At 26.9% G+C, this 25,122-nt stretch overlaps 1 protein-coding gene and 3 long non-coding RNA genes across 6 annotated transcripts; 2 read left to right on the top strand and 2 right to left on the bottom strand.

Moving 5' to 3' along the window:
* Positions 1-206: 206 nt before the first annotated feature.
* LOC128668603 (uncharacterized) lies at positions 207-7,411 on the bottom strand. The gene is made up of 3 exons (XR_008404246.1): positions 7,243-7,411; positions 1,253-1,443; positions 207-1,168 (listed from the first exon to the last, which is right to left on the bottom strand). It is a non-coding gene; the product is annotated as an uncharacterized LOC128668603 (long non-coding RNA).
* A 4,447-nt stretch (positions 7,412-11,858) lies between these two features.
* Positions 11,859-12,562, bottom strand: LOC128668590 (uncharacterized). The gene is made up of 2 exons (XR_008404224.1): positions 12,311-12,562; positions 11,859-12,075 (listed from the first exon to the last, which is right to left on the bottom strand). It is a non-coding gene; the product is annotated as an uncharacterized LOC128668590 (long non-coding RNA).
* A 928-nt stretch (positions 12,563-13,490) lies between these two features.
* Positions 13,491-21,074, top strand: LOC128668602 (uncharacterized). Its single transcript, XR_008404244.1, has 3 exons — positions 13,491-13,636; positions 19,838-20,028; positions 20,113-21,074. It is a non-coding gene; the product is annotated as an uncharacterized LOC128668602 (long non-coding RNA).
* A 1,382-nt stretch (positions 21,075-22,456) lies between these two features.
* LOC103574981 (caspase-2) lies at positions 22,457-24,940 on the top strand. Of its 3 annotated transcripts, none has more exons than XM_053741797.1 (7): positions 22,457-22,532; positions 22,844-23,013; positions 23,279-23,502; positions 23,572-23,842; positions 23,919-24,172; positions 24,229-24,508; positions 24,584-24,939. In XM_053741797.1, the coding sequence occupies exons 2-7, from the start codon at positions 22,876-22,878 to the stop codon at positions 24,695-24,697; spliced, it is 1,281 nt and encodes a 426-aa protein (XP_053597772.1). In that variant the 5' UTR covers positions 22,457-22,532; positions 22,844-22,875; the 3' UTR covers positions 24,698-24,939. The 3 variants fall into 3 exon arrangements, with proteins under 3 accessions (XP_053597772.1, XP_014299273.1, XP_053597771.1); XM_014443787.2 differs by lacking the exon at positions 22,457-22,532 and adding an exon at positions 22,539-22,748 and having other exon boundaries at positions 24,584-24,940; XM_053741796.1 differs by lacking the exon at positions 22,457-22,532 and adding an exon at positions 22,539-22,644.
* The last annotated feature ends 182 nt before the right edge of the window (positions 24,941-25,122 follow it).

The following is a 25,122-nucleotide window of genomic DNA, read 5'->3' as shown; positions in this document are numbered from 1 at the left end:
TATAAGGATTCTTCTGCTTCGTTTTAATTGTATGGATTTTTCACTTTCTTATAAATAATATACTTAATTCTATTTATAATCTAAATACTTAATTAAAAATAAGGGGAAGGTTATTTTTTTAATTTATAAATGCTCAATTAAAAATAATAAATATTAGAATTTATTATTTAAAAAAAAAAAAAAAAAAAGCGGCTGAGGACCGACTTCCTATACTGTGCGCATTCACCTACAATTGTATTTGTTTAGAAATACAATTGTACTGGTCTAAGCTATTTTCTTTTGGAAGAAAGAAAATAGCCCGTTTGGGAAACCTCGACACCGATAAAATACTCCGATAAAAATCCGATAGACCCGGAATCTATCGGTTTAAATCGGAGGATTTTACCAGTGAAAAAACCCGACCAACACAGTGATCACTCGATTGGTGACCAACAAAAAGCTAAATAAAACTAAATACAAAATTTTATACATTAAACAATTATAAAATAAATACATAAAAAATACAAATGAATATATATAAATATAAAATTAAATAAAAATTTGTTAAAATTAAAACTTACTAATAGTATCCGTGCCTGGATGTCGCAATAAACAAAATCACACACACTGATTACACTCTTAAATTTAAATTAAATAATAATAAAACAGACTTAAAATTAAGCGGGAATGGGAATAAAAAAAGGAAAAATAAAATTAAATAGAAGCAAACCAAACCATGCAGTCAAACCCGAATAAAAAATAAACACACTTAAAATTAAAAGGGAAGGGAAGAATAAGGAATAAAATTAAATTAAATATAAACAATCCAAACCATGCGATCAGACCCGAATAAAATAAAAAAAAAAACAAGCAAGCACAAGCCATGCAATAAAAACATGCCACTCGTACACATTCTTACAAAATAAAAATATAAATTAAATTCATAAATTATAAATCAATCTTACAGCATCCATCACACTCACACCTTAACAAAATAAATATTTAAAACTAATTACAATCCAAGTAAAATTAAATAAATAAATATACAAAATAAAAATAAATAATAAATAATAAAAATAAATAATTAAATAAGTAATTCGTCTTCTTGTTGGTCCTGGTCCTCCTTCTCCTGGTCTCGGTATTCCTTGGCACCCATGGATATCCTTATTCTTCTTGACTGGATCTGAAACTAAAATATATATCCCAATAGATTAAATACAGGGATACATATTTATAGAAAAAAAAAAAGAAATATTAGAAAATGAATATGCACCAGAAAAAAAAAATTAAAGCGGCGGTGTGTCCTAGGATCTGCATCACCTTGTCCTTGATGTTCAGCAACATCACTGTCCTCAAAATTATTCTGGTCCTGGTAGGCCAGTCATGTCAATAGATTCCATTGGACTCTAGATTAGACACGTCATAAATGATATTGAAACAAGTCAATCCAAATTATATCTAAACCTGAAAAATAAATTAGAAAAAAAAAAAAAAGAAAGAAATTAATAGCCCAATAACTTCAGCAGGGTAAGAGTTAGGAAAGTCCCTGGAATCATGAAAAACCTATTTAAAAAAAGTAGAAAGAGAAATTATACATCTAAACCTGAACAAAAAAAAAAAAATTATAAAATTTATCCAATTCATGGTGAGGTTACGGAACCTTGAGAAATCTATTAAAAAAAAATCATATTTCTAAACCTAAAACAAGATCCTAAAAAATGAAAAAAAAAAAGATAAAAAATAAACATGTCGGGGTGCGATTCGCGTATCTAGTTTTTTTTTAAAATAATAATTGAGAAGCTATCAAAACTAAGTAAATAAATAATAAAGTGACTCTATTGTTAAAAGACTGACTTTAATTTAAGTGAATTTATATTTAAAAAATGACTCGAATCTACGGAACTTCAATAAAATAAAAAGAAACGAAAGGGGGGGGGGTGAAAGAACATTAACATTAATTAATTTAATTGAAATAAAAATAAAAAAAAAATGGCTCTAATTCAAGTGACTCTACTTTCAAAAAACTACTGACTCTACTTCTACTAAATTGACGCTAAATTAAATGACGATAAAAAAATTAAGAATAAATGAGCATTTACAGTAAATTAATTAATCGAAGCAAAAAAATAAAAAAAAATGACTCTAATTTAAGTGACTCTACTTGTATCAAAATGACGCTAAATTAAATGACTCGAATTAAATGACTCTACTGTCAAAAGAACGACTTTAATTAAAAAGACTCTACTTTCAGAAAACTACTGACTCTACTTCTACCAAATTGACGCTAAATTAAATAACGATAAAAAAATTAAGAATAAATGAGCATTTACAGTAAATTAATTAATCGAAGCAAAAAATAAAAAAAAATGACTCTAATTCAAGTGACTCTACTTGTATCAAAATGACGCTAAATTAAATGACTCGAATTAAATGACTCTACTGTCAAAAGAACGACTTTAATTAAAAAGACTCTACTTTCAGAAAACTACTGACTCTACTTCTACCAAATTGACGCTAAATTAAATAACGATAAAAAAATTAAGAATAAATGAGCATTTACAGTAAATTAATTAATCGAAGCAAAAAATAAAAAAAAATGACTCTAATTCAAGTGACTCTACTTGTATCAAAATGACGCTAAATTAAATGACTCGAATTAAATGACTCTACTGTCAAAAGAACGACTTTAATTAAAAAGACTCTACTTTCAGAAAACTACTGACTCTACTTCTACCAAATTGACGCTAAATTAAATAACGATAAAAAAATTAAGAATAAATGAGCATTTACAGTAAATTAATTAATCGAAGCAAAAAAAAAAAAAAATGACTCTAATTTAAGTGACTCTACTTGTATCAAAATGACGCTAAATTAAATGACTCGACTTTTTTTAAAAATGACTCGAATAAGATGACTCTACTGTTAAAGGAAACGACTCTAATTAAAGTGACTCTACTTTCACCAAATTGACGTTAAATGACATGACTCGAATTAAATGACGATAAAAAAATTGAAAATGAATGAGCATTCATATTAAACTACTTAATTGAAACCGAATTCCCTTCTGATCGTATACAAAAGTCACTATAAAATCACATCGTTATGATATCATCAATAAAACGATTGCAGTCAATATTAATATCAATCGTGTAATGCGACCTGCCAGGGCCAATTACACTATCATTATAGAATGATAATGGTATTGATATTAATTATGACAGCAACAATAATATTGACAATACCGATAACAGCACGATTATTACAGATTTTCTTAGCATATACGAGCAATAACGATCGACATGTATTGAAAATAGAAATTTAAAAAAATATAGTGAAACCTGACCGAGTGCCAGGTCTCTATCATTAAGTGAAACGAAAACCGACTCTACTCTTAAAAAAAATTACTCTACTTCTATTAAATAGACACTAAATTTATCAACTCGACTGTTTGTAAAATGACTCGAATTAAATGACGATAAAAAATTAAGAATGACTGAGCATTTACAATAAATTAATTAATCGAAGCAAAAAATAAAAAAAAAATGACTCTAATTTAAGTGACTCTACTTGTATCAAAATGACGCTAAATTGAACGACTCGACTTTTTTTAAAAATGACTCGAATAAGATGACTCTACTGTTAAAAGAACGACTTTAATTAAAGAGACTCTACTTTCAGAAAACTACTGACTCTACTTCTACCAAATTGACGCTAAATTAAATGACGATAAAAAAATTAAGAATTACTGAGCATTTACATTTAATTGATTAATAAAAAGAAAAAAAATTTTAAACTGAAGCTACTCAAAATATCTCCGATTCTGTAAATATGACTCTACAATGATGATATTACTCTCATTTAAATGACTCTATCATTAAAAAACTGGCGTTAATTCAAATGACTCTAATCTTATAAAATTGGAGTTAAAAAAAAAATTATTGGGGTGTAAATACATGTGTGATAAAAAAAAAAGTGTGTGTGTGTGTGTGTTTTCTTTCGAAGAATAATAAAAACTACATAATATATTGCCATCAAAACTGAACCGTATGCGTAGCATTAGGCCACCAGCCAATCGATAAATCGAATCCCCGTTTTGATCGCACACAAAAGTCACTATAAAATCACGTCATTACGATATCATCAATAAAACCATTGCAGTCAATATTAATATCAATTGTGCAATGTGACCTGCTAGGGCCAATTACACTATCATTATCTCACTCATAAAGTGGTAGTGATATTGTTAATAATTATGACAACAACAATAATAATGATAACACCGATAACAACACGATAATGATAGATTTTCTTATAGCATGCGACCAATAAGGACCGACATCGATCGAACCGGAGGGTTATGCGTACCAGCCCAGAAGATCAGGATATATATTATAAAAAAACTAGCAATTAAATATCGCGACAGCCTGACCTAATGCCAGGGCTCATAATTTACGCGGGAATGCCATTTAAATTAAATTTATTATTAGAAAAAGAAAAAAAAAACCCGATTTTTAAAGTAACTCTAATCAAATTAATACGACATGCAAGCAGTACCAACGAGTTAATTGAAGACTCTAATGATAATGCCACCTGACCAAGTGCCAGGTGATTTTTTTTAATTTAAATCTAATTTAATGAATTTAAGGGAAAAAAAAAGTTAAGGGTGTAGATTGGTGTGTAGAGAAAAGTCGCCGTAAGCGAGGTTGTGAGTAACCTCGACTATACGGCGGCGTGTGGGGTGAGACTCGATTTCATTAAAAATGAACAGAGTCTCAGGGGTGGTGTAAGTAAGGGTGTATGAGAGAGAAAGAAAAAGAATTGAAGCTAAAAAGAACCCAAAGCAAAATTGACTCTAATTTACAAGCCCCTGGACCAGTAACTTAAAAATCTAAAAAACCGTGACGCTAATACTCGATTTAAAAAAAAAAAAAAGGGGTAAAGTGTTTGGTGAATGAAAGAGTAAATGAGTGGTAGAGTTACCACTCATTAAGAAGAAAGAGATGGGGTGATTCTAATTTAAAAAAAAAACCCGAATTATTTAATTAATCTACTCCCCCGATCAGTCTAGTGACATCAAAACCCCAGTCCTATATTATTCCCCTCCTATAGTAAAACTAACTTATTAACTAACGCAGCAAAAGTGACTCTAATTAATTGAATAAATAAAAAAAAATACATATCGCTCTACAGACGCTTAAACACTTAAAAAAGAAAAGATTTGATCAGAAAAATTTTAAATGAATTGAGACCGGCACCCAAATCGCACCCGGGTACTCAAAGGGTGGGACAGAATAATTCATAAAAAATTAAAACTGATCAGGGAAAATTTCTTTTTTCAACTTTTTATCATTAAAAAAGAAAAAAAATAAATTTTTTTTAATTTTTAATGGATAAAAAAAATATTTTATATACGCTGCTATGGTTGGCCACCCATAACAGCGTAACAATATTTTTCGCCTTTAAGATCTATAGAGCGATATATATTTTCAGACTCTAATTCGCGTGAATTTAATTCTAAATAAATTATAAGAACCAAATGTCCTTATAATCCCTAACACCCATAAACCCCCACCCAACTAAATCACTAGACCAATATCCCATTTCGCGGACAAAACCCAACGCGAATTAATTATTAATATTAAAAAAGGGGTAAGGGTAGTGATATAGAAAGAGAAAGAGATGAGTTAGGGAAGGGTTGGTTGACTCTAAAATTAAACGCGTGATTCTACTGAGAGAATAATCTCAACAAAAAACCTATTACTGGTCCACTAATTAATCTAATTACCCCGATTAAAAAAATTAAGAAAAAGATAAGAAATAGAAGAGAGAGAGAGAGAGTTGGAAACGCAAAGAGCGTATGTGTATGTGTGTGAGATGGGAAAAAAAAAGTTGTGTTTAAATTATCAACAGCAGAAGGCTATTGATAACCAATCAATCTACACCCCATGTTAAATTAAAAAAGTAAACTACAATAACTCCAGAAGGGAGTTATTCAATTTATAGAAAAAAAAAAAAAGGTTACTCGGTTAGTACTGCTTGTGATTCAAATGACTCTAATTAAAATGAATATAATAGAAAAAAAAAAAGACAAAATTTTAAAAAATAAATGACTCTACTTTGGAAAAATTAATTTAATTTAAATGGCATATTTTAAAATTGAATTCAACTCAAATGACTTTACTGTAATTAAAATGACTCTACTTTTAAAAAAAAACCGGAATTTTGTATCACTTGATACAGAATTTAATTTATTAAGAAAAAAAAAAAAAAAAAAAAAAAAACGGCGGTGAAAAATATGTGACTCTAGTTGATATAATTTGTACGTGACTCTAATTTTGAAAAGACTATGTGTATATATGAATTCACACCCCAATATTAAATATATTAATTAAAATTTGAAAAATGACTCGAATATAAATGATTCTACAGATTTAAAGATAAATTTAAACGCTCGAAATTAATTCTGAGAAACTAAAAATACTGCAAAAGACTCGACTTTAATTGAAAAAGAAAAAAAAATTACATGTAAATGACTCGATTTTAATTTGAAGAATTGAATTTAATTCAAATGACTCGACTTTGATTTGAAAAAAAACTAAATTTTATGCAAATGCTCAACTCTTATTTAAAAAAACTAAAAATATTTCAAATGACTCGACTGCAATTTAAAAATACTAAATTTACTATAAATTATTTGAATTTAATTTGAAAAAACCGAATTTATTACGAATGACTCGAATTTAAGTTAAAAAAACCGAACTACTTTCAAATGACTCGACTTTGATTTGAAAAAAAACTAAATTTTATGCAAATGCTCAACTCTTATTTAAAAAAACTAAAAATATTTCAAATGACTCGACTGCAATTTAAAAATACTAAATTTACTATAAATTATTTGAATTTAATTTGAAAAAACCGAATTTATTACGAATGACTCGAATTTAAGTTAAAAAAACCGAAATAGTTTCAAGTGACTCGACTGTGATATAAAAAATTGAATTTACTGTAAATGACTCGACTTGAATTTGAGAAAACTGAATTTAATTCAAATGACTCGAATTTAATTTGAAAAAACTGAATTTAAGTTGAAAAAACCAAATTAGTTTCAAATGACTCGACTATTAATAAACGTAATGATTTTAATTAAAAAAAAAAAAAAAAAGATACGGAACCGTTGATAAAAATTAAAAAGTGAAATGAGATAGACAGATAATAATAGAGAATAGAAAAGAGAGTGACAGAAACCAAAAAACAATAACAAACCTCAACAGGGAAATAACTTTATTTCCCTGCCGAACGATGCCAGATGATCAGCTGGTAGGATGACAACTAGCAGTTCCTTGAGGTAGGTCAGTGTGTTTCAGTTCCATCCTTCCTTCCAGTCAAGACATCAGAAAACAATAGTTTCCGTCGTTGGAATCCATTGAAAACCTGTCTAAATAATTAACACTTTTTAATTAAAAAAAAAAATACTTTTGACTTTTGTAATTTACTACATGGAAAAAAAAATAAAGAAAAAAAAATTAATTATTTCAACTTGCAAAAATGCCAGTTGAAAAAAAAAAATTTATTTGAAAGTGACCATGGATCACGTTAAGGAAAAAAAAAATTTAAAAAAAAAAAAAGTCAAAAGTATTTCGAAATATAGTTGGACACTTCGACTACGATGTCTACACATCGGGTGTCGGGTGCCAACTGACCCTTTTGCCCCTTGCCCTTAGCCCCTTCACTTTTCCGCCACTTTCCCCTACTTACTACTCACCCTGCGCAGTAGACGATTTTACTGGTATCGGATTTTTTTCTGCGCAGGTAGAGAGGGATCTCCCCCCAACTTCGACCTTACGTCCGAACTACCCCTCAACCGTGCCTACGTGACCTGACCCTCTTCCCCCGTCCCCGCAACCCCCTTGTCCAAAAAAAGCTGATGCAACAATTTTTAAAATGAAATAATTTGATCAATTTTAATAAAATCTTTATGTTTTTTACAGTAAAATGCATTGATTTTTATAAATCAATATAAATACAAGCCCATTCACTAAAATTCCAGTGATTATCATGAATGCAAACACCTTTAAAAGGTGAATAAAAAGTGTATGCCATAAAAAAATGCGCTTTTATTAATATTAAATATAATTATTATGCATCTAGATGTTTTATACATCTAACAAAATAACTTGCGATCAAGTCTCGAGTCTTATTTTAATTAAAATCATTTTTTTTTGTTTATTAAAATAAAATAATTTGCATTACTTTTATTTTCTATCAACTAAATTTTTAATTTAAAAAATCTTCCGCGAGAATATGCCGCGCGTCTCTCAGTGCGCATGCGATCTTAATTGTAAACTCACCCAAAACATCAGTCGTTTCTTGAAGAAAGCAGCTGTCATAAGTTATAAAGTTAATTATTAATTCTTAATTATAAATTTCTTAGGATTTATTTAATGAACTAATTCGTGTGTCAATCAATTTTATACTTTTATATTTAAATAATTAAAACATAAATTTATTACTAGCTACTAAATATTAAATAATATTAATCTTTATTTCAGATGTGCAAACAAAAAATAATAATTCAGGAGATCAATGGATATTTTTTTTAAGTTGACGTCCATTTGTACATTGACCACCAAATCGAAGGAATTTTTTACTAAGAGACAAGAGAAAAGCTAACGGCTACTTAATTGAACACAGAGAATAATTTTATCATGTATTTTTCCAATGTGTTATACTCTTGGGTGAATAAAAAAAGTATTAAGTGAAGAAACAAGCGCTATATAACTTTCTACATTTATTAAGATGATGGAATTACTGTTGAGAAGTGACAATGATCAATCAAAAATTTTCTACGTTCATGACATAAAACTCATTTGCCTTTAAAAATAAAAATTTATTCCGAGATAGCGTGGCATATTTTTGCGAGAGATTTTTACAAAAACCGATGAAGATAATATTCTTCTCTTCCATGAAATTAATGTATGCCGCACTTGAATGCTGATAATTGTTTAAATTTATACGTTCAATCATTGATTATCAATGACTCATCTGTTCATTATTATCTCTTACAATTATTGTTTGTTTAACGTTAATTATTTCATTATCGATACTTATAAATGTATAATTGATATCAATTACTGTATTAATTAATTCAAGTGTTAGGAAAAACAAATAAAACATAACGAATGTTATTTATAAAAAAAAATCCTTTACTGTTTATTTTAAAACTTTCCACTATTTATTATCTTTAAATATTATTAATTATTATCACTTATTATTACTCGTAATCACGTGACGAGTGTAAGAAACTGTAAACTCAATAATACTGACGATTATTATGATGAAAGTATCAATGGACTATAAAAAAAAGGAAAAAAAATGAAACGTGATATCAATTTATCAGAGTTTATCTTTCATAAGATCACGCTAATGAATTTAACGTCACGTTAACTTTTATGAAAAAATTCAAATAACAATTTATATTTTTCTTTCAATCATTCATTCATTAATAATTTTTTTACTCGAGTTATTGAGTCATTGTAAAAAAAAATCACTTTTAAGTAAATGATTTCATTTATTTAACTATCAGACAAAATAAATTTGAAAAAATAAATAGAAAAGAATTTCATCCAATTTATTTGCTGCTACAAAATCAAACTCGATCTCTTGAAGCAGCTATTACAATTTGTCTTTAATGTAATCTAATTTATTATTTTTTTTGATTGAGAATAGATAAAAAAAATTTTAAAATGGCATTAAATTTAGATTAATTATTTATTAATTTACATATTTTCTTTGTAATTATAATTATAATTGCAGATATTTTTTTTTTAATTAAAAAAATTGATGAATATTTATTTTATTATTTTTATAAAATTTATTTTAGAAAAAGTATAATAATAAATCTTAAATATTGAAGACTGAGAATACGTTGAAGCAGTAGTTGACGTTAAGTGAAAAGAAAAGAGGCTTGATAATTGTAATAAAATGTTTAAATGAAAATTTTGTGACGTTAGAAAAATACCTCCATTGTAGAAAGCAATAATTAATGATTAGCCTTGAAATATTGATCGAGCTAATTGTCAATTGTAAAACGCCAATCAAGAATACCGAGAACAAAAGTCGTTATTAATATTCAATATATTATTAATTGATATAATTAATATAAAAAAAGGAAAAAACGAAACGTGATCTCAATTAATCAAAGTTTATCTTTCATAAGATCACGATAATGAATTTAACGTCACGTTAATTTTGATAAAAAAATTTAAATATCAATTTATATTTTTCCTCCTATCATTCATTCTATTTATAGTTTTTTACTTGAGTTATTGAGTCATTGTAAAATAAAATCACTTTTAAGTAAATGATTACCTTAATTTAACGATAAGACAAAGTAAATTTCAAAAAATAATAAATAGCAAATAAATTCATCCAATTTATTTGCTGCTACAAAATCAAACTCAATCTCTTGAAGCAGCTGTTACAATTTGTCTTTAATGTAATCTAATTTATTATTATTTTTCTCTAGATTAAGAATAGATAAAAAAATTTAAAAATGACATTAAATCAAGATTAATTATTTATTAATATACATAATTTCTTTGTAATTATAAATATAATTGCAGATATTTTTTTCAATTAAAAAAATTGATAAATGTTTGTATTTATTATTTTTATAAAATTTATTTTTAAAAAAGTGCAATAATAAAATTTCAATATTGAAGATTGAGAATACGTTGAAGCAGTAGTTGACGTTAAGTGAAAAGAAAAGAGGCTTGATAATTGTAATAAAATGTTTAAATGAAAATTTTGTGACGTTAGAAAAATACCTCCATTGTAGAAAGCAATAATTAATGATTAGCCTTGAAATATTGATCGAGCTAATTGTCAATTGTAAAACGCCAATCAAGAATACCGAGAACAAAAGTCGTTATTAATATTCAATATATTATTAATTGATATAATTAATATAAAAAAAGGAAAAAACGAAACGTGATCTCAATTAATCAAAGTTTATCTTTCATAAGATCACGATAATGAATTTAACGTCACGTTAATTTTGATAAAAAAATTTAAATATCAATTTATATTTTTCCTCCTATCATTCATTCTATTTATAGTTTTTTACTTGAGTTATTGAGTCATTGTAAAATAAAATCACTTTTAAGTAAATGATTACCTTAATTTAACGATAAGACAAAGTAAATTTCAAAAAATAATAAATAGCAAATAAATTCATCCAATTTATTTGCTGCTACAAAATCAAACTCAATCTCTTGAAGCAGCTGTTACAATTTGTCTTTAATGTAATCTAATTTATTATTATTTTTCTCTAGATTAAGAATAGATAAAAAAATTTAAAAATGACATTAAATCAAGATTAATTATTTATTAATATACATAATTTCTTTGTAATTATAAATATAATTGCAGATATTTTTTTCAATTAAAAAAATTGATAAATGTTTGTATTTATTATTTTTATAAAATTTATTTTTAAAAAAGTGCAATAATAAAATTTCAATATTGAAGATTGAGAATACGTTGAAGCAGTAGTTGACGTTAAGTGAAAAGAAAAGAGGCTTGATAATTGTAATTAAATGTTTTAATGAAAATTTTGTGACGTTAGAAAAATATTTCTTAAAACAATCGGTAGAATACCTCCATTGTAGAAAGCAATAATTAATAATTAGCCTTGAAATATTAATCAAGCTAATTGTCAATTGTAAGACGCCAATTAAGAATACCAAGAACAAAAGTTGTTATTAATATTCAATATATTATTAATTGATATAAATCGTATGATAACTTAATAAATATAGAAAAAAAAGAGAATAAAACTTATAAGACTGATCCAATAAAGGTACAGTGTACAGGGTTCATCGATGTCCAGATATATAGATTTATTATATAGATATAAACGAATTCTGTACATTCTGTACATCTTTTTTGTTCTGTTGATGGAATGATGTGTTGATGAAGCTTTTCTCTTGTCTCTTAGTAAAAAATTCCTTCGATTTGGTGGTCAATGTACAAATGGACGTCAACTTAAAAAAAATATCCATTGATCTCCTGAATTATTATTTTTTTCTTGCACATCTGAAATAAAGATTAATATTATTTAATATTTAGTAGCTAGTAATAAATTTATGTTTTAATTATTTAAATATAAAAGTATAAAATATTTATTCACTCATTAGGATGAAGAAAGACAATAAATAAATATTGTAATTTGTAATTAATTAATTAAAGAAAAAAATGATTGTAACACGAGTGTATTGAAGAACAATAAATAATAATTTTTAAATCAGTTGAATGTTAAATTATTACTTACTTCTGTTATATTTTTAATTAATTAAATTTATTATTATGGACAAACAACATAAGGTTAGATTGTTGACAGCACTCTGGCTACTGATGTTCATCCGAATCTTATTTTAATAATTTTAATGGCAATTTGATTGACACACGAATTAGTTCATTAAATAAATCCTAAGAAATTTATAATTAAGAATTAATAATTAACTTTATAACTTATGACAGCTGCTTTCTTCAAGAAACGACTGATGTTTTGGGTGAGTTTACAATTAAGATCGCATGCGCACTGAGAGACGCGCGGCATATTCTCGCGGAAGATTTTTTAAATTAAAAATTTAGTTGATAGAAAATAAAAGTAATGCAAATTATTTTATTTTAATAAACAAAAAAAAATGATTTTAATTAAAATAAGACTCGAGACTTGATCGCAAGTTATTTTGTTAGATGTATAAAACATCTAGATGCATAATAATTATATTTAATATTAATAAAAGCGCATTTTTTTATGGCATACACTTTTTATTCACCTTTTAAAGGTGTTTGCATTCATGATAATCACTGGAATTTTAGTGAATGGGCTTGTATTTATATTGATTTATAAAAATCAATGCATTTTACTGTAAAAAACATAAAGATTTTATTAAAATTGATCAAATTATTTCATTTTAAAAATTGTTGCATCAGCTTTTTTTGGACAAGGCGGTTGCGGGGACGGGGGAAGAGGGTCAGGTCACGTAGGCACGGTTGAGGGGTAGTTCGGACGTAAGGTCGAAGTTGGGGGGAGATCCCTCTCTACCTGCGCAGAAAAAAATCCGATACCAGTAAAATCGTCTACTGCGCAGGGTGAGTAGTAAGTAAGGGAAAGTGGGGGAAAAGTGAAGGGGCTAAGGGCAAGGGGCAAAAGGGTCAGTTGGCACCCGACACCCGATGTGTAGACATCGTAGTCGAAGTGTCCAACTATATTTCGAAATACTTTTGACTTTTTTTTTTTTAAAATTTTTTTTTTCCTTAACGTGATCCATGGTCACTTTCAAATAAATTTTTTTTTTTCAACTGGCATTTTTGCAAGTTGAAATAATTAATTTTTTTTTCTTTATTTTTTTTTCCATGTAGTAAATTACAAAAGTCAAAAGTATTTTTTTTTTTAATTAAAAAGTGTTAATTATTTAGACAGGTTTTCAATGGATTCCAACGACGGAAACTATTGTTTTCTGATGTCTTGACTGGAAGGAAGGATGGAACTGAAACACACTGACCTACCTCAAGGAACTGCTAGTTGTCATCCTACCAGCTGATCATCTGGCATCGTTCGGCAGGGAAATAAAGTTATTTCCCTGTTGAGGTTTGTTATTGTTTTTTGGTTTCTGTCACTCTCTTTTCTATTCTCTATTATTATCTGTCTATCTCATTTCACTTTTTAATTTTTATCAACGGTTCCGTATCTTTTTTTTTTTTTTTTTAATTAAAATCATTACGTTTATTAATAGTCGAGTCATTTGAAACTAATTTGGTTTTTTCAACTTAAATTCAGTTTTTTCAAATTAAATTCGAGTCATTTGAATTAAATTCAGTTTTCTCAAATTCAAGTCGAGTCATTTACAGTAAATTCAATTTTTTATATCACAGTCGAGTCACTTGAAACTATTTCGGTTTTTTTAACTTAAATTCGAGTCATTCGTAATAAATTCGGTTTTTTCAAATTAAATTCAAATAATTTATAGTAAATTTAGTATTTTTAAATTGCAGTCGAGTCATTTGAAATATTTTTAGTTTTTTTAAATAAGAGTTGAGCATTTGCATAAAATTTAGTTTTTTTTCAAATCAAAGTCGAGTCATTTGAAAGTAGTTCGGTTTTTTTAACTTAAATTCGAGTCATTCGTAATAAATTCGGTTTTTTCAAATTAAATTCAAATAATTTATAGTAAATTTAGTATTTTTAAATTGCAGTCGAGTCATTTGAAATATTTTTAGTTTTTTTAAATAAGAGTTGAGCATTTGCATAAAATTTAGTTTTTTTTCAAATCAAAGTCGAGTCATTTGAAAGTAGTTCGGTTTTTTTAACTTAAATTCGAGTCATTCGTAATAAATTCGGTTTTTTCAAATTAAATTCAAATAATTTATAGTAAATTTAGTATTTTTAAATTGCAGTCGAGTCATTTGAAATATTTTTAGTTTTTTTAAATAAGAGTTGAGCATTTGCATAAAATTTAGTTTTTTTTCAAATCAAAGTCGAGTCATTTGAAAGTAGTTCGGTTTTTTTAACTTAAATTCGAGTCATTCGTAATAAATTCGGTTTTTTCAAATTAAATTCAAATAATTTATAGTAAATTTAGTATTTTTAAATTGCAGTCGAGTCATTTGAAATATTTTTAGTTTTTTTAAATAAGAGTTGAGCATTTGCATAAAATTTAGTTTTTTTTCAAATCAAAGTCGAGTCATTTGAATTAAATTCAATTCTTCAAATTAAAATCGAGTCATTTACATGTAATTTTTTTTTCTTTTTCAATTAAAGTCGAGTCTTTTGCAGTATTTTTAGTTTCTCAGAATTAATTTCGAGCGTTTAAATTTATCTTTAAATCTGTAGAATCATTTATATTCGAGTCATTTTTCAAATTTTAATTAATATATTTAATATTGGGGTGTGAATTCATATATACACATAGTCTTTTCAAAATTAGAGTCACGTACAAATTATATCAACTAGAGTCACATATTTTTCACCGCCGTTTTTTTTTTTTTTTTTTTTTTTTTCTTAATAAATTAAATTCTGTATCAAGTGATACAAAATTCCGGTTTTTTTTTAAAAGTAGAGTCATTTTAATTACAGTAAAGTCATTTGAGTTGAATTCAATTTTAAAATATGCCATTTAAATTAAATTAATTTTTCCAAAGTAGAGTCATTTATTTTTTAAAATTTTGTCTTTTTTTTTTTCTATTATATTCATTTTAATTAGAGTCATTTGAATCACAAGCAGTACTAACCGAGTAACCTTTTTTTTTTTTTCTATAAATTGAATAACTCCCTTCTGGAGTTATTGTAGTTTACTTTTTTAATTTAACATGGGGTGTAGATTGATTGGTTATCAATAGCCTTCTGCTGTTGATAATTTAAACACAACTTTTTTTTTCCCATCTCACACACATACACATACGCTCTTTGCGTTTCCAACTCTCTCTCTCTCTCTTCTATTTCTTATCTTTTTCTTAATTTTTTTAATCGGGGTAATTAGATTAATTAGTGGACCAGTAATAGGTTTTTTGTTGAGATTATTCTCTCAGTAGAATCACGCGTTTAATTTTAGAGTCAACCAACCCTTCCCTAACTCATCTCTTTCTCTTTCTATATCACTACCCTTACCCCTTTTTTAATATTAATAATTAATTCGCGTTGGGTTTTGTCCGCGAAATGGGATATTGGTCTAGTGATTTAGTTGGGTGGGGGTTTATGGGTGTTAGGGATTATAAGGACATTTGGTTCTTATAATTTATTTAGAATTAAATTCACGCGAATTAGAGTCTGAAAATATATATCGCTCTATAGATCTTAAAGGCGAAAAATATTGTTACGCTGTTATGGGTGGCCAACCATAGCAGCGTATATAAAATATTTTTTTTATCCATTAAAAATTAAAAAAAATTTATTTTTTTTCTTTTTTAATGATAAAAAGTTGAAAAAAGAAATTTTCCCTGATCAGTTTTAATTTTTTATGAATTATTCTGTCCCACCCTTTGAGTACCCGGGTGCGATTTGGGTGCCGGTCTCAATTCATTTAAAATTTTTCTGATCAAATCTTTTCTTTTTTAAGTGTTTAAGCGTCTGTAGAGCGATATGTATTTTTTTTTATTTATTCAATTAATTAGAGTCACTTTTGCTGCGTTAGTTAATAAGTTAGTTTTACTATAGGAGGGGAATAATATAGGACTGGGGTTTTGATGTCACTAGACTGATCGGGGGAGTAGATTAATTAAATAATTCGGGTTTTTTTTTTAAATTAGAATCACCCCATCTCTTTCTTCTTAATGAGTGGTAACTCTACCACTCATTTACTCTTTCATTCACCAAACACTTTACCCCTTTTTTTTTTTTTTAAATCGAGTATTAGCGTCACGGTTTTTTAGATTTTTAAGTTACTGGTCCAGGGGCTTGTAAATTAGAGTCAATTTTGCTTTGGGTTCTTTTTAGCTTCAATTCTTTTTCTTTCTCTCTCATACACCCTTACTTACACCACCCCTGAGACTCTGTTCATTTTTAATGAAATCGAGTCTCACCCCACACGCCGCCGTATAGTCGAGGTTACTCACAACCTCGCTTACGGCGACTTTTCTCTACACACCAATCTACACCCTTAACTTTTTTTTTCCCTTAAATTCATTAAATTAGATTTAAATTAAAAAAAATCACCTGGCACTTGGTCAGGTGGCATTATCATTAGAGTCTTCAATTAACTCGTTGGTACTGCTTGCATGTCGTATTAATTTGATTAGAGTTACTTTAAAAATCGGGTTTTTTTTTTCTTTTTCTAATAATAAATTTAATTTAAATGGCATTCCCGCGTAAATTATGAGCCCTGGCATTAGGTCAGGCTGTCGCGATATTTAATTGCTAGTTTTTTTATAATATATATCCTGATCTTCTGGGCTGGTACGCATAACCCTCCGGTTCGATCGATGTCGGTCCTTATTGGTCGCATGCTATAAGAAAATCTATCATTATCGTGTTGTTATCGGTGTTATCATTATTATTGTTGTTGTCATAATTATTAACAATATCACTACCACTTTATGAGTGAGATAATGATAGTGTAATTGGCCCTAGCAGGTCACATTGCACAATTGATATTAATATTGACTGCAATGGTTTTATTGATGATATCGTAATGACGTGATTTTATAGTGACTTTTGTGTGCGATCAAAACGGGGATTCGATTTATCGATTGGCTGGTGGCCTAATGCTACGCATACGGTTCAGTTTTGATGGCAATATATTATGTAGTTTTTATTATTCTTCGAAAGAAAACACACACACACACACACTTTTTTTTTTATCACACATGTATTTACACCCCAATAATTTTTTTTTTAACTCCAATTTTATAAGATTAGAGTCATTTGAATTAACGCCAGTTTTTTAATGATAGAGTCATTTAAATGAGAGTAATATCATCATTGTAGAGTCATATTTACAGAATCGGAGATATTTTGAGTAGCTTCAGTTTAAAATTTTTTTTCTTTTTATTAATCAATTAAATGTAAATGCTCAGTAATTCTTAATTTTTTTATCGTCATTTAATTTAGCGTCAATTTGGTAGAAGTAGAGTCAGTAGTTTTCTGAAAGTAGAGTCTCTTTAATTAAAGTCGTTCTTTTAACAGTAGAGTCATCTTATTCGAGTCATTTTTAAAAAAAGTCGAGTCGTTCAATTTAGCGTCATTTTGATACAAGTAGAGTCACTTAAATTAGAGTCATTTTTTTTTTATTTTTTGCTTCGATTAATTAATTTATTGTAAATGCTCAGTCATTCTTAATTTTTTATCGTCATTTAATTCGAGTCATTTTACAAACAGTCGAGTTGATAAATTTAGTGTCTATTTAATAGAAGTAGAGTAATTTTTTTTAAGAGTAGAGTCGGTTTTCGTTTCACTTAATGATAGAGACCTGGCACTCGGTCAGGTTTCACTATATTTTTTTAAATTTCTATTTTCAATACATGTCGATCGTTATTGCTCGTATATGCTAAGAAAATCTGTAATAATCGTGCTGTTATCGGTATTGTCAATATTATTGTTGCTGTCATAATTAATATCAATACCATTATCATTCTATAATGATAGTGTAATTGGCCCTGGCAGGTCGCATTACACGATTGATATTAATATTGACTGCAATCGTTTTATTGATGATATCATAACGATGTGATTTTATAGTGACTTTTGTATACGATCAGAAGGGAATTCGGTTTCAATTAAGTAGTTTAATATGAATGCTCATTCATTTTCAATTTTTTTATCGTCATTTAATTCGAGTCATGTCATTTAACGTCAATTTGGTGAAAGTAGAGTCACTTTAATTAGAGTCGTTTCCTTTAACAGTAGAGTCATCTTATTCGAGTCATTTTTAAAAAAAGTCGAGTCATTTAATTTAGCGTCATTTTGATACAAGTAGAGTCACTTAAATTAGAGTCATTTTTTTTTTTTTTTGCTTCGATTAATTAATTTACTGTAAATGCTCATTTATTCTTAATTTTTTTATCGTTATTTAATTTAGCGTCAATTTGGTAGAAGTAGAGTCAGTAGTTTTCTGAAAGTAGAGTCTTTTTAATTAAAGTCGTTCTTTTGACAGTAGAGTCATTTAATTCGAGTCATTTAATTTAGCGTCATTTTGATACAAGTAGAGTCACTTGAATTAGAGTCATTTTTTTTTATTTTTTGCTTCGATTAATTAATTTACTGTAAATGCTCATTTATTCTTAATTTTTTTATCGTTATTTAATTTAGCGTCAATTTGGTAGAAGTAGAGTCAGTAGTTTTCTGAAAGTAGAGTCTTTTTAATTAAAGTCGTTCTTTTGACAGTAGAGTCATTTAATTCGAGTCATTTAATTTAGCGTCATTTTGATACAAGTAGAGTCACTTGAATTAGAGTCATTTTTTTTTATTTTTTGCTTCGATTAATTAATTTACTGTAAATGCTCATTTATTCTTAATTTTTTTATCGTTATTTAATTTAGCGTCAATTTGGTAGAAGTAGAGTCAGTAGTTTTCTGAAAGTAGAGTCTTTTTAATTAAAGTCGTTCTTTTGACAGTAGAGTCATTTAATTCGAGTCATTTAATTTAGCGTCATTTTGATACAAGTAGAGTCACTTAAATTAGAGTCATTTTTTTTTATTTTTTTGCTTCGATTAATTAATTTACTGTAAATGCTCATTTATTCTTAATTTTTTTATCGTCATTTAATTTAGCGTCAATTTAGTAGAAGTAGAGTCAGTAGTTTTTTGAAAGTAGAGTCACTTGAATTAGAGCCATTTTTTTTTTATTTTTATTTCAATTAAATTAATTAATGTTAATGTTCTTTCACCCCCCCCCCTTTCGTTTCTTTTTATTTTATTGAAGTTCCGTAGATTCGAGTCATTTTTTAAATATAAATTCACTTAAATTAAAGTCAGTCTTTTAACAATAGAGTCACTTTATTATTTATTTACTTAGTTTTGATAGCTTCTCAATTATTATTTTAAAAAAAAACTAGATACGCGAATCGCACCCCGACATGTTTATTTTTTATCTTTTTTTTTTTCATTTTTTAGGATCTTGTTTTAGGTTTAGAAATATGATTTTTTTTTAATAGATTTCTCAAGGTTCCGTAACCTCACCATGAATTGGATAAATTTTATAATTTTTTTTTTTTTGTTCAGGTTTAGATGTATAATTTCTCTTTCTACTTTTTTTAAATAGGTTTTTCATGATTCCAGGGACTTTCCTAACTCTTACCCTGCTGAAGTTATTGGGCTATTAATTTCTTTCTTTTTTTTTTTTTTCTAATTTATTTTTCAGGTTTAGATATAATTTGGATTGACTTGTTTCAATATCATTTATGACGTGTCTAATCTAGAGTCCAATGGAATCTATTGACATGACTGGCCTACCAGGACCAGAATAATTTTGAGGACAGTGATGTTGCTGAACATCAAGGACAAGGTGATGCAGATCCTAGGACACACCGCCGCTTTAATTTTTTTTTTCTGGTGCATATTCATTTTCTAATATTTCTTTTTTTTTTTCTATAAATATGTATCCCTGTATTTAATCTATTGGGATATATATTTTAGTTTCAGATCCAGTCAAGAAGAATAAGGATATCCATGGGTGCCAAGGAATACCGAGACCAGGAGAAGGAGGACCAGGACCAACAAGAAGACGAATTACTTATTTAATTATTTATTTTTATTATTTATTATTTATTTTTATTTTGTATATTTATTTATTTAATTTTACTTGGATTGTAATTAGTTTTAAATATTTATTTTGTTAAGGTGTGAGTGTGATGGATGCTGTAAGATTGATTTATAATTTATGAATTTAATTTATATTTTTATTTTGTAAGAATGTGTACGAGTGGCATGTTTTTATTGCATGGCTTGTGCTTGCTTGTTTTTTTTTTTATTTTATTCGGGTCTGATCGCATGGTTTGGATTGTTTATATTTAATTTAATTTTATTCCTTATTCTTCCCTTCCCTTTTAATTTTAAGTGTGTTTATTTTTTATTCGGGTTTGACTGCATGGTTTGGTTTGCTTCTATTTAATTTTATTTTTCCTTTTTTTATTCCCATTCCCGCTTAATTTTAAGTCTGTTTTATTATTATTTAATTTAAATTTAAGAGTGTAATCAGTGTGTGTGATTTTGTTTATTGCGACATCCAGGCACGGATACTATTAGTAAGTTTTAATTTTAACAAATTTTTATTTAATTTTATATTTATATATATTCATTTGTATTTTTTATGTATTTATTTTATAATTGTTTAATGTATAAAATTTTGTATTTAGTTTTATTTAGCTTTTTGTTGGTCACCAATCGAGTGATCACTGTGTTGGTCGGGTTTTTTCACTGGTAAAATCCTCCGATTTAAACCGATAGATTCCGGGTCTATCGGATTTTTATCGGAGTATTTTATCGGTGTCGAGGTTTCCCAAACGGGCTATTTTCTTTCTTCCAAAAGAAAATAGCTTAGACCAGTACAATTGTATTTCTAAACAAATACAATTGTAGGTGAATGCGCACAGTATAGGAAGTCGGTCCTCAGCCGCTTTTTTTTTTTTTTTTTTTAAATAATAAATTCTAATATTTATTATTTTTAATTGAGCATTTATAAATGAAAAAAATAACCTTCCCCTTATTTTTAATTAAATATTTAGATTATAAATAGAATTAAGTATATTATTTATAAGAAAGTGAAAAATCCATACAATTAAAACGAAGCAGAAGAATCCTTATAAATACAGGTAAGTAAAAAAAATAATAAACATTAATGCAATCAAATAAAAAAAAAAAAAAAAAAAAAGTTATGAAAAATTTTCTCTTTTTTTTACAATATTATTTATATTTTTCATCTGCTTCTTTACAAAAGTATTTATTTCCTGAACGATGTTTGTCGTACAGAAAATGAATATTATAGTAAAGAAGCAACTATTAATATTCATACTAATTAAATTATTAATATATAGTATAAAAAGTTATGAAAAATCTCTACCAAATGCTTTCCGAGAGATTTTGTATTTATTTTAAATATTTGCGCATGCGCAATAGAATATTGTTTTTAGTAGTTTTTTTTTTTTTTTTTATATTAATTAATTAAATTTCTTCTATATTGAGAAATTCTGATTTAAATAAGAAAATACTTTTCCTTTATTTTAAATATAATATTTTATTTATTAATGTACATGTATATAAATAAATATGTCTAAATAATATATACATATATATATTTAATCGTAAAAAATAACAAAGAAATAAAAAAAAGAGAACAAATTATCATCAATAAATTTCCTAAATTTTTAAATGTTTGCACATGCGCATTGATGAAACTTTATATGTCTACTTATTTACGAGTGTATGTACGTAAAAAGTCTGTTCTTAGTCGCTTTGTTTTTTTAATAATAAATTTTTATTTCAATTCTCATTAATTATTTATTTTTTTTTTTTTTTTTTTTCAAAACCTTTTCTTTATCTCTAATTAAATATTTAATTTTACAAATAAAAATAAGCGTTTTTTAACAAACGAAAGTAAATTTAATTATGATGAATAAATCAACACATAAATACAGGTAAGTAAAAAAATTAATACCTAGAAATAAATAAAACAAAATTTCAGTATGTATCTGCTAACAACTTCTTACTGGACATCCGCTTTGTAATTTTAAATTTTCGCGCATGCGCATTTTGGGTTGATTTCCTATTTGAAATTTCGGTTCATGTTCCATTGACTTTTCGTCATTTCCGCTAGGTGTCACTACCGCTCATAGTCATTTTAACTATACGTCAATTTGGGTAAGCGTAATCGGGAACCTTGCGTGCAAGCCTATTTTTTTGACACATATGTAGTTAATTAATTTAAATAGTTCAATTTTTTGCCACTAGATGTCATGACTCAATTTGTCAGTTCCGAATTGAGTATAGACCAACATGTGAGTCATTTATGTTTTAAAATTACCAAAGTGTCAGTGATATTTATTATAACAAAGGAATAAGTACTTTTTAAAAAAATTACCGACCCCCGTTGCCAAAAATTTTATTTTTTATCTCAATAATTAATTATGATACTTTTAGTATATAGTTTATTAAATATATACGAAATTTTCTGTGATTATTAAATAAATTTTATTTTAGTAAACAATAAATTGTTGAAAGAATTTAAATTAAATAAAAGTTTTTTTTTTTTTTGAGTGCATCATTTTTATTGTATTGTAATTTAAAATTTATAATTCAGTGCAATTCATCACTTAGCATTTACTGTGCATTTATTCGTTAGTTTTATTGATATTTTTTTTTTTTTTTCAAGATTCTTTTACTTGTTTTATAAATAAATTTATAATGGAGCAAGAAGATCGTGCTAAAATAGATCGATGTGTTGATAAAATGGTACCGATAATTAACATGGAATCACTGTGGCCACAACTGTTTGATAATAATATTTTTAATAGAGATGATGTCAATGTCCCAAAGTGGAAGGTAAGAAATTTATTTTCTTTTTTTTTCAATACTGAAAGTAGCCGGGAATTTAAAATTTATTAATGATCCTGAAGTTAACAGAATTAAGAATTTTTCAATTTTTTTTTTTAACAATTTAATTTGAAAAAAAAAAAAAAAAAAAAACTAAAAAAATGCACATGTAGAAAATTTAAAAAACTAAAAGTGCAATTTTTTAAAATATTTTTTTTTTAAATTTATCATTTTAAAAAAAAATCCAAAAGTTTAAATACTCATTTTATTTCAGGACAAATTGGATCAAGCGGAAACAAAACGTGATATTTTGAGAACAATTAAAACCCGAGGTCCAAGAGCTTATCAAAATTTTTTGAAGTGTTTGAGAAAAACACATCAAGAACATATAATTAATATTTTAGAAAATCCAGAGTCTATTTTTATAAATTCCACTGCTATCAGAACTGCTTCTAGTACCAGTACTGGTTACAATAATAATATTATTATTGATGATCCGTAAGTATTCTATTTTATACACAATTTTTAAAATGACAGTCACAGACTAATAATTCATTTTTTTTTTAGTGATGATGAATTAGTTTATAATCCAGCAGAAGCTAAAGAAAGACTTAAAATCATCGTCAGAAAATCGCGTGAGTTTTTTGATCCTTATGGCAGCGAAGACCACTGGCCTATGAAAAGTAATCCTCGGGGATTGGCACTAATAATAACTCTCATAAATTACGTTGACACAGATCGTGATAGATCGGGTGGTATAATCGATCACGAAAATTTGATCTCTCTTTATACGCAAATGGGGTTCGAAGTTCATGATCGTAAAGATTTGACTGCTGACGTATGTTTTCTTCGATTTTATTTTTCCTTATATATAATTCTGATAAATATTTAAATTAAATAAATTTAAATTACAGGAAATAAGCGACGAAGTGAAAAAATTTTCTCAGTTAAAAAAATTACGAACAGTCGATTCTTGTTTCGTTATAATTTCTGGACATGGAGACTCTACTGAAAATGGCGAGAGTCTGATACAGGGTGTAGATCATACCGGAGTTGCATCAACTCAGCATAGAGAAATAAAATGTGATAAAATAGTTAATTATTTCTCTGCTGAAAATTGTCCAAATTTGGCGGGAAAACCCAAAATATTTATTTTTCAAGCCTGCAGGTAATCACTTTAATATTTAAATTAAATTTTTTTTTTACGCTGTTTATTCATTTCAGAGGCAAGAATAAACAGAAGGCACTGACTCATCAGGATGCGAGACAAACAAATGATAATTTTTCTTTAGAACCGAGTATTAAGCATCACGAAGGCAATCGCGGGATACGGGTTCTAGAAAAATCTGTAAGGAATTATTCTGATATTCTTATTGTTCATTCCACACTGCCAAATTACGTATCATTCCGAGACTCTAAATACGGATCTTGGTTCATCCAAATATTATGTGAAGTATTTATGAAACGGGCTTATCGTTCGCATGTATTTGAATTACTGCAAACGGTAATTGTTATTATATTCATTATAAACCATAAACTCATAAATTAAATTTATTCATTAATTAATTATATTTCTTAGGTTGATAAACGTTTAGATGCAATCAGAACAACCGACTTCCACTGCCAGACAGCTCTTATTGAAGTAATAGGCTTCCATAAGAAGATGTATATTAATCCTGGACTTTTTGAATAGACATTTCTTTAACTCAATCATATTTCAATTATTATTAATTTAATAATCATCTTACTTCCATATATTATTAATATATTACGTAAAAAATATTTATGACATTCCACATTGTATGTATGGAATCTCATGCAAGACTTGAATATTTATTTAGGATTTTCATTGCCAGTAGATCAAATCTACGTTAAGATATTTTGTATATTTTTTATTCTAATAGAGAATTTAAATAAATTATTTATTATTCTCTTTAATGCAATTTGTATTTTCAAAAAAAGTTCAACATTTGTATTATAATATTAATTAATTAATTAATTAATGTAACGGTGATTAAGAAATCTAATTTGAAATGATTTGAAAAATTTGTTTTTTAGATGCATAAGTCATATATAAATATCAGTTTATTATATACACATAAAAATATTACTGTCAAT

Source organism: Microplitis demolitor, chromosome 9, assembly GCF_026212275.2.
Source record: "Microplitis demolitor isolate Queensland-Clemson2020A chromosome 9, iyMicDemo2.1a, whole genome shotgun sequence".
NCBI lineage: Eukaryota > Metazoa > Arthropoda > Insecta > Hymenoptera > Braconidae > Microplitis > Microplitis demolitor.
Note: the sequence above shows the minus strand (reverse complement) of the source record. Positions and strands in the feature narration are given on the sequence as shown.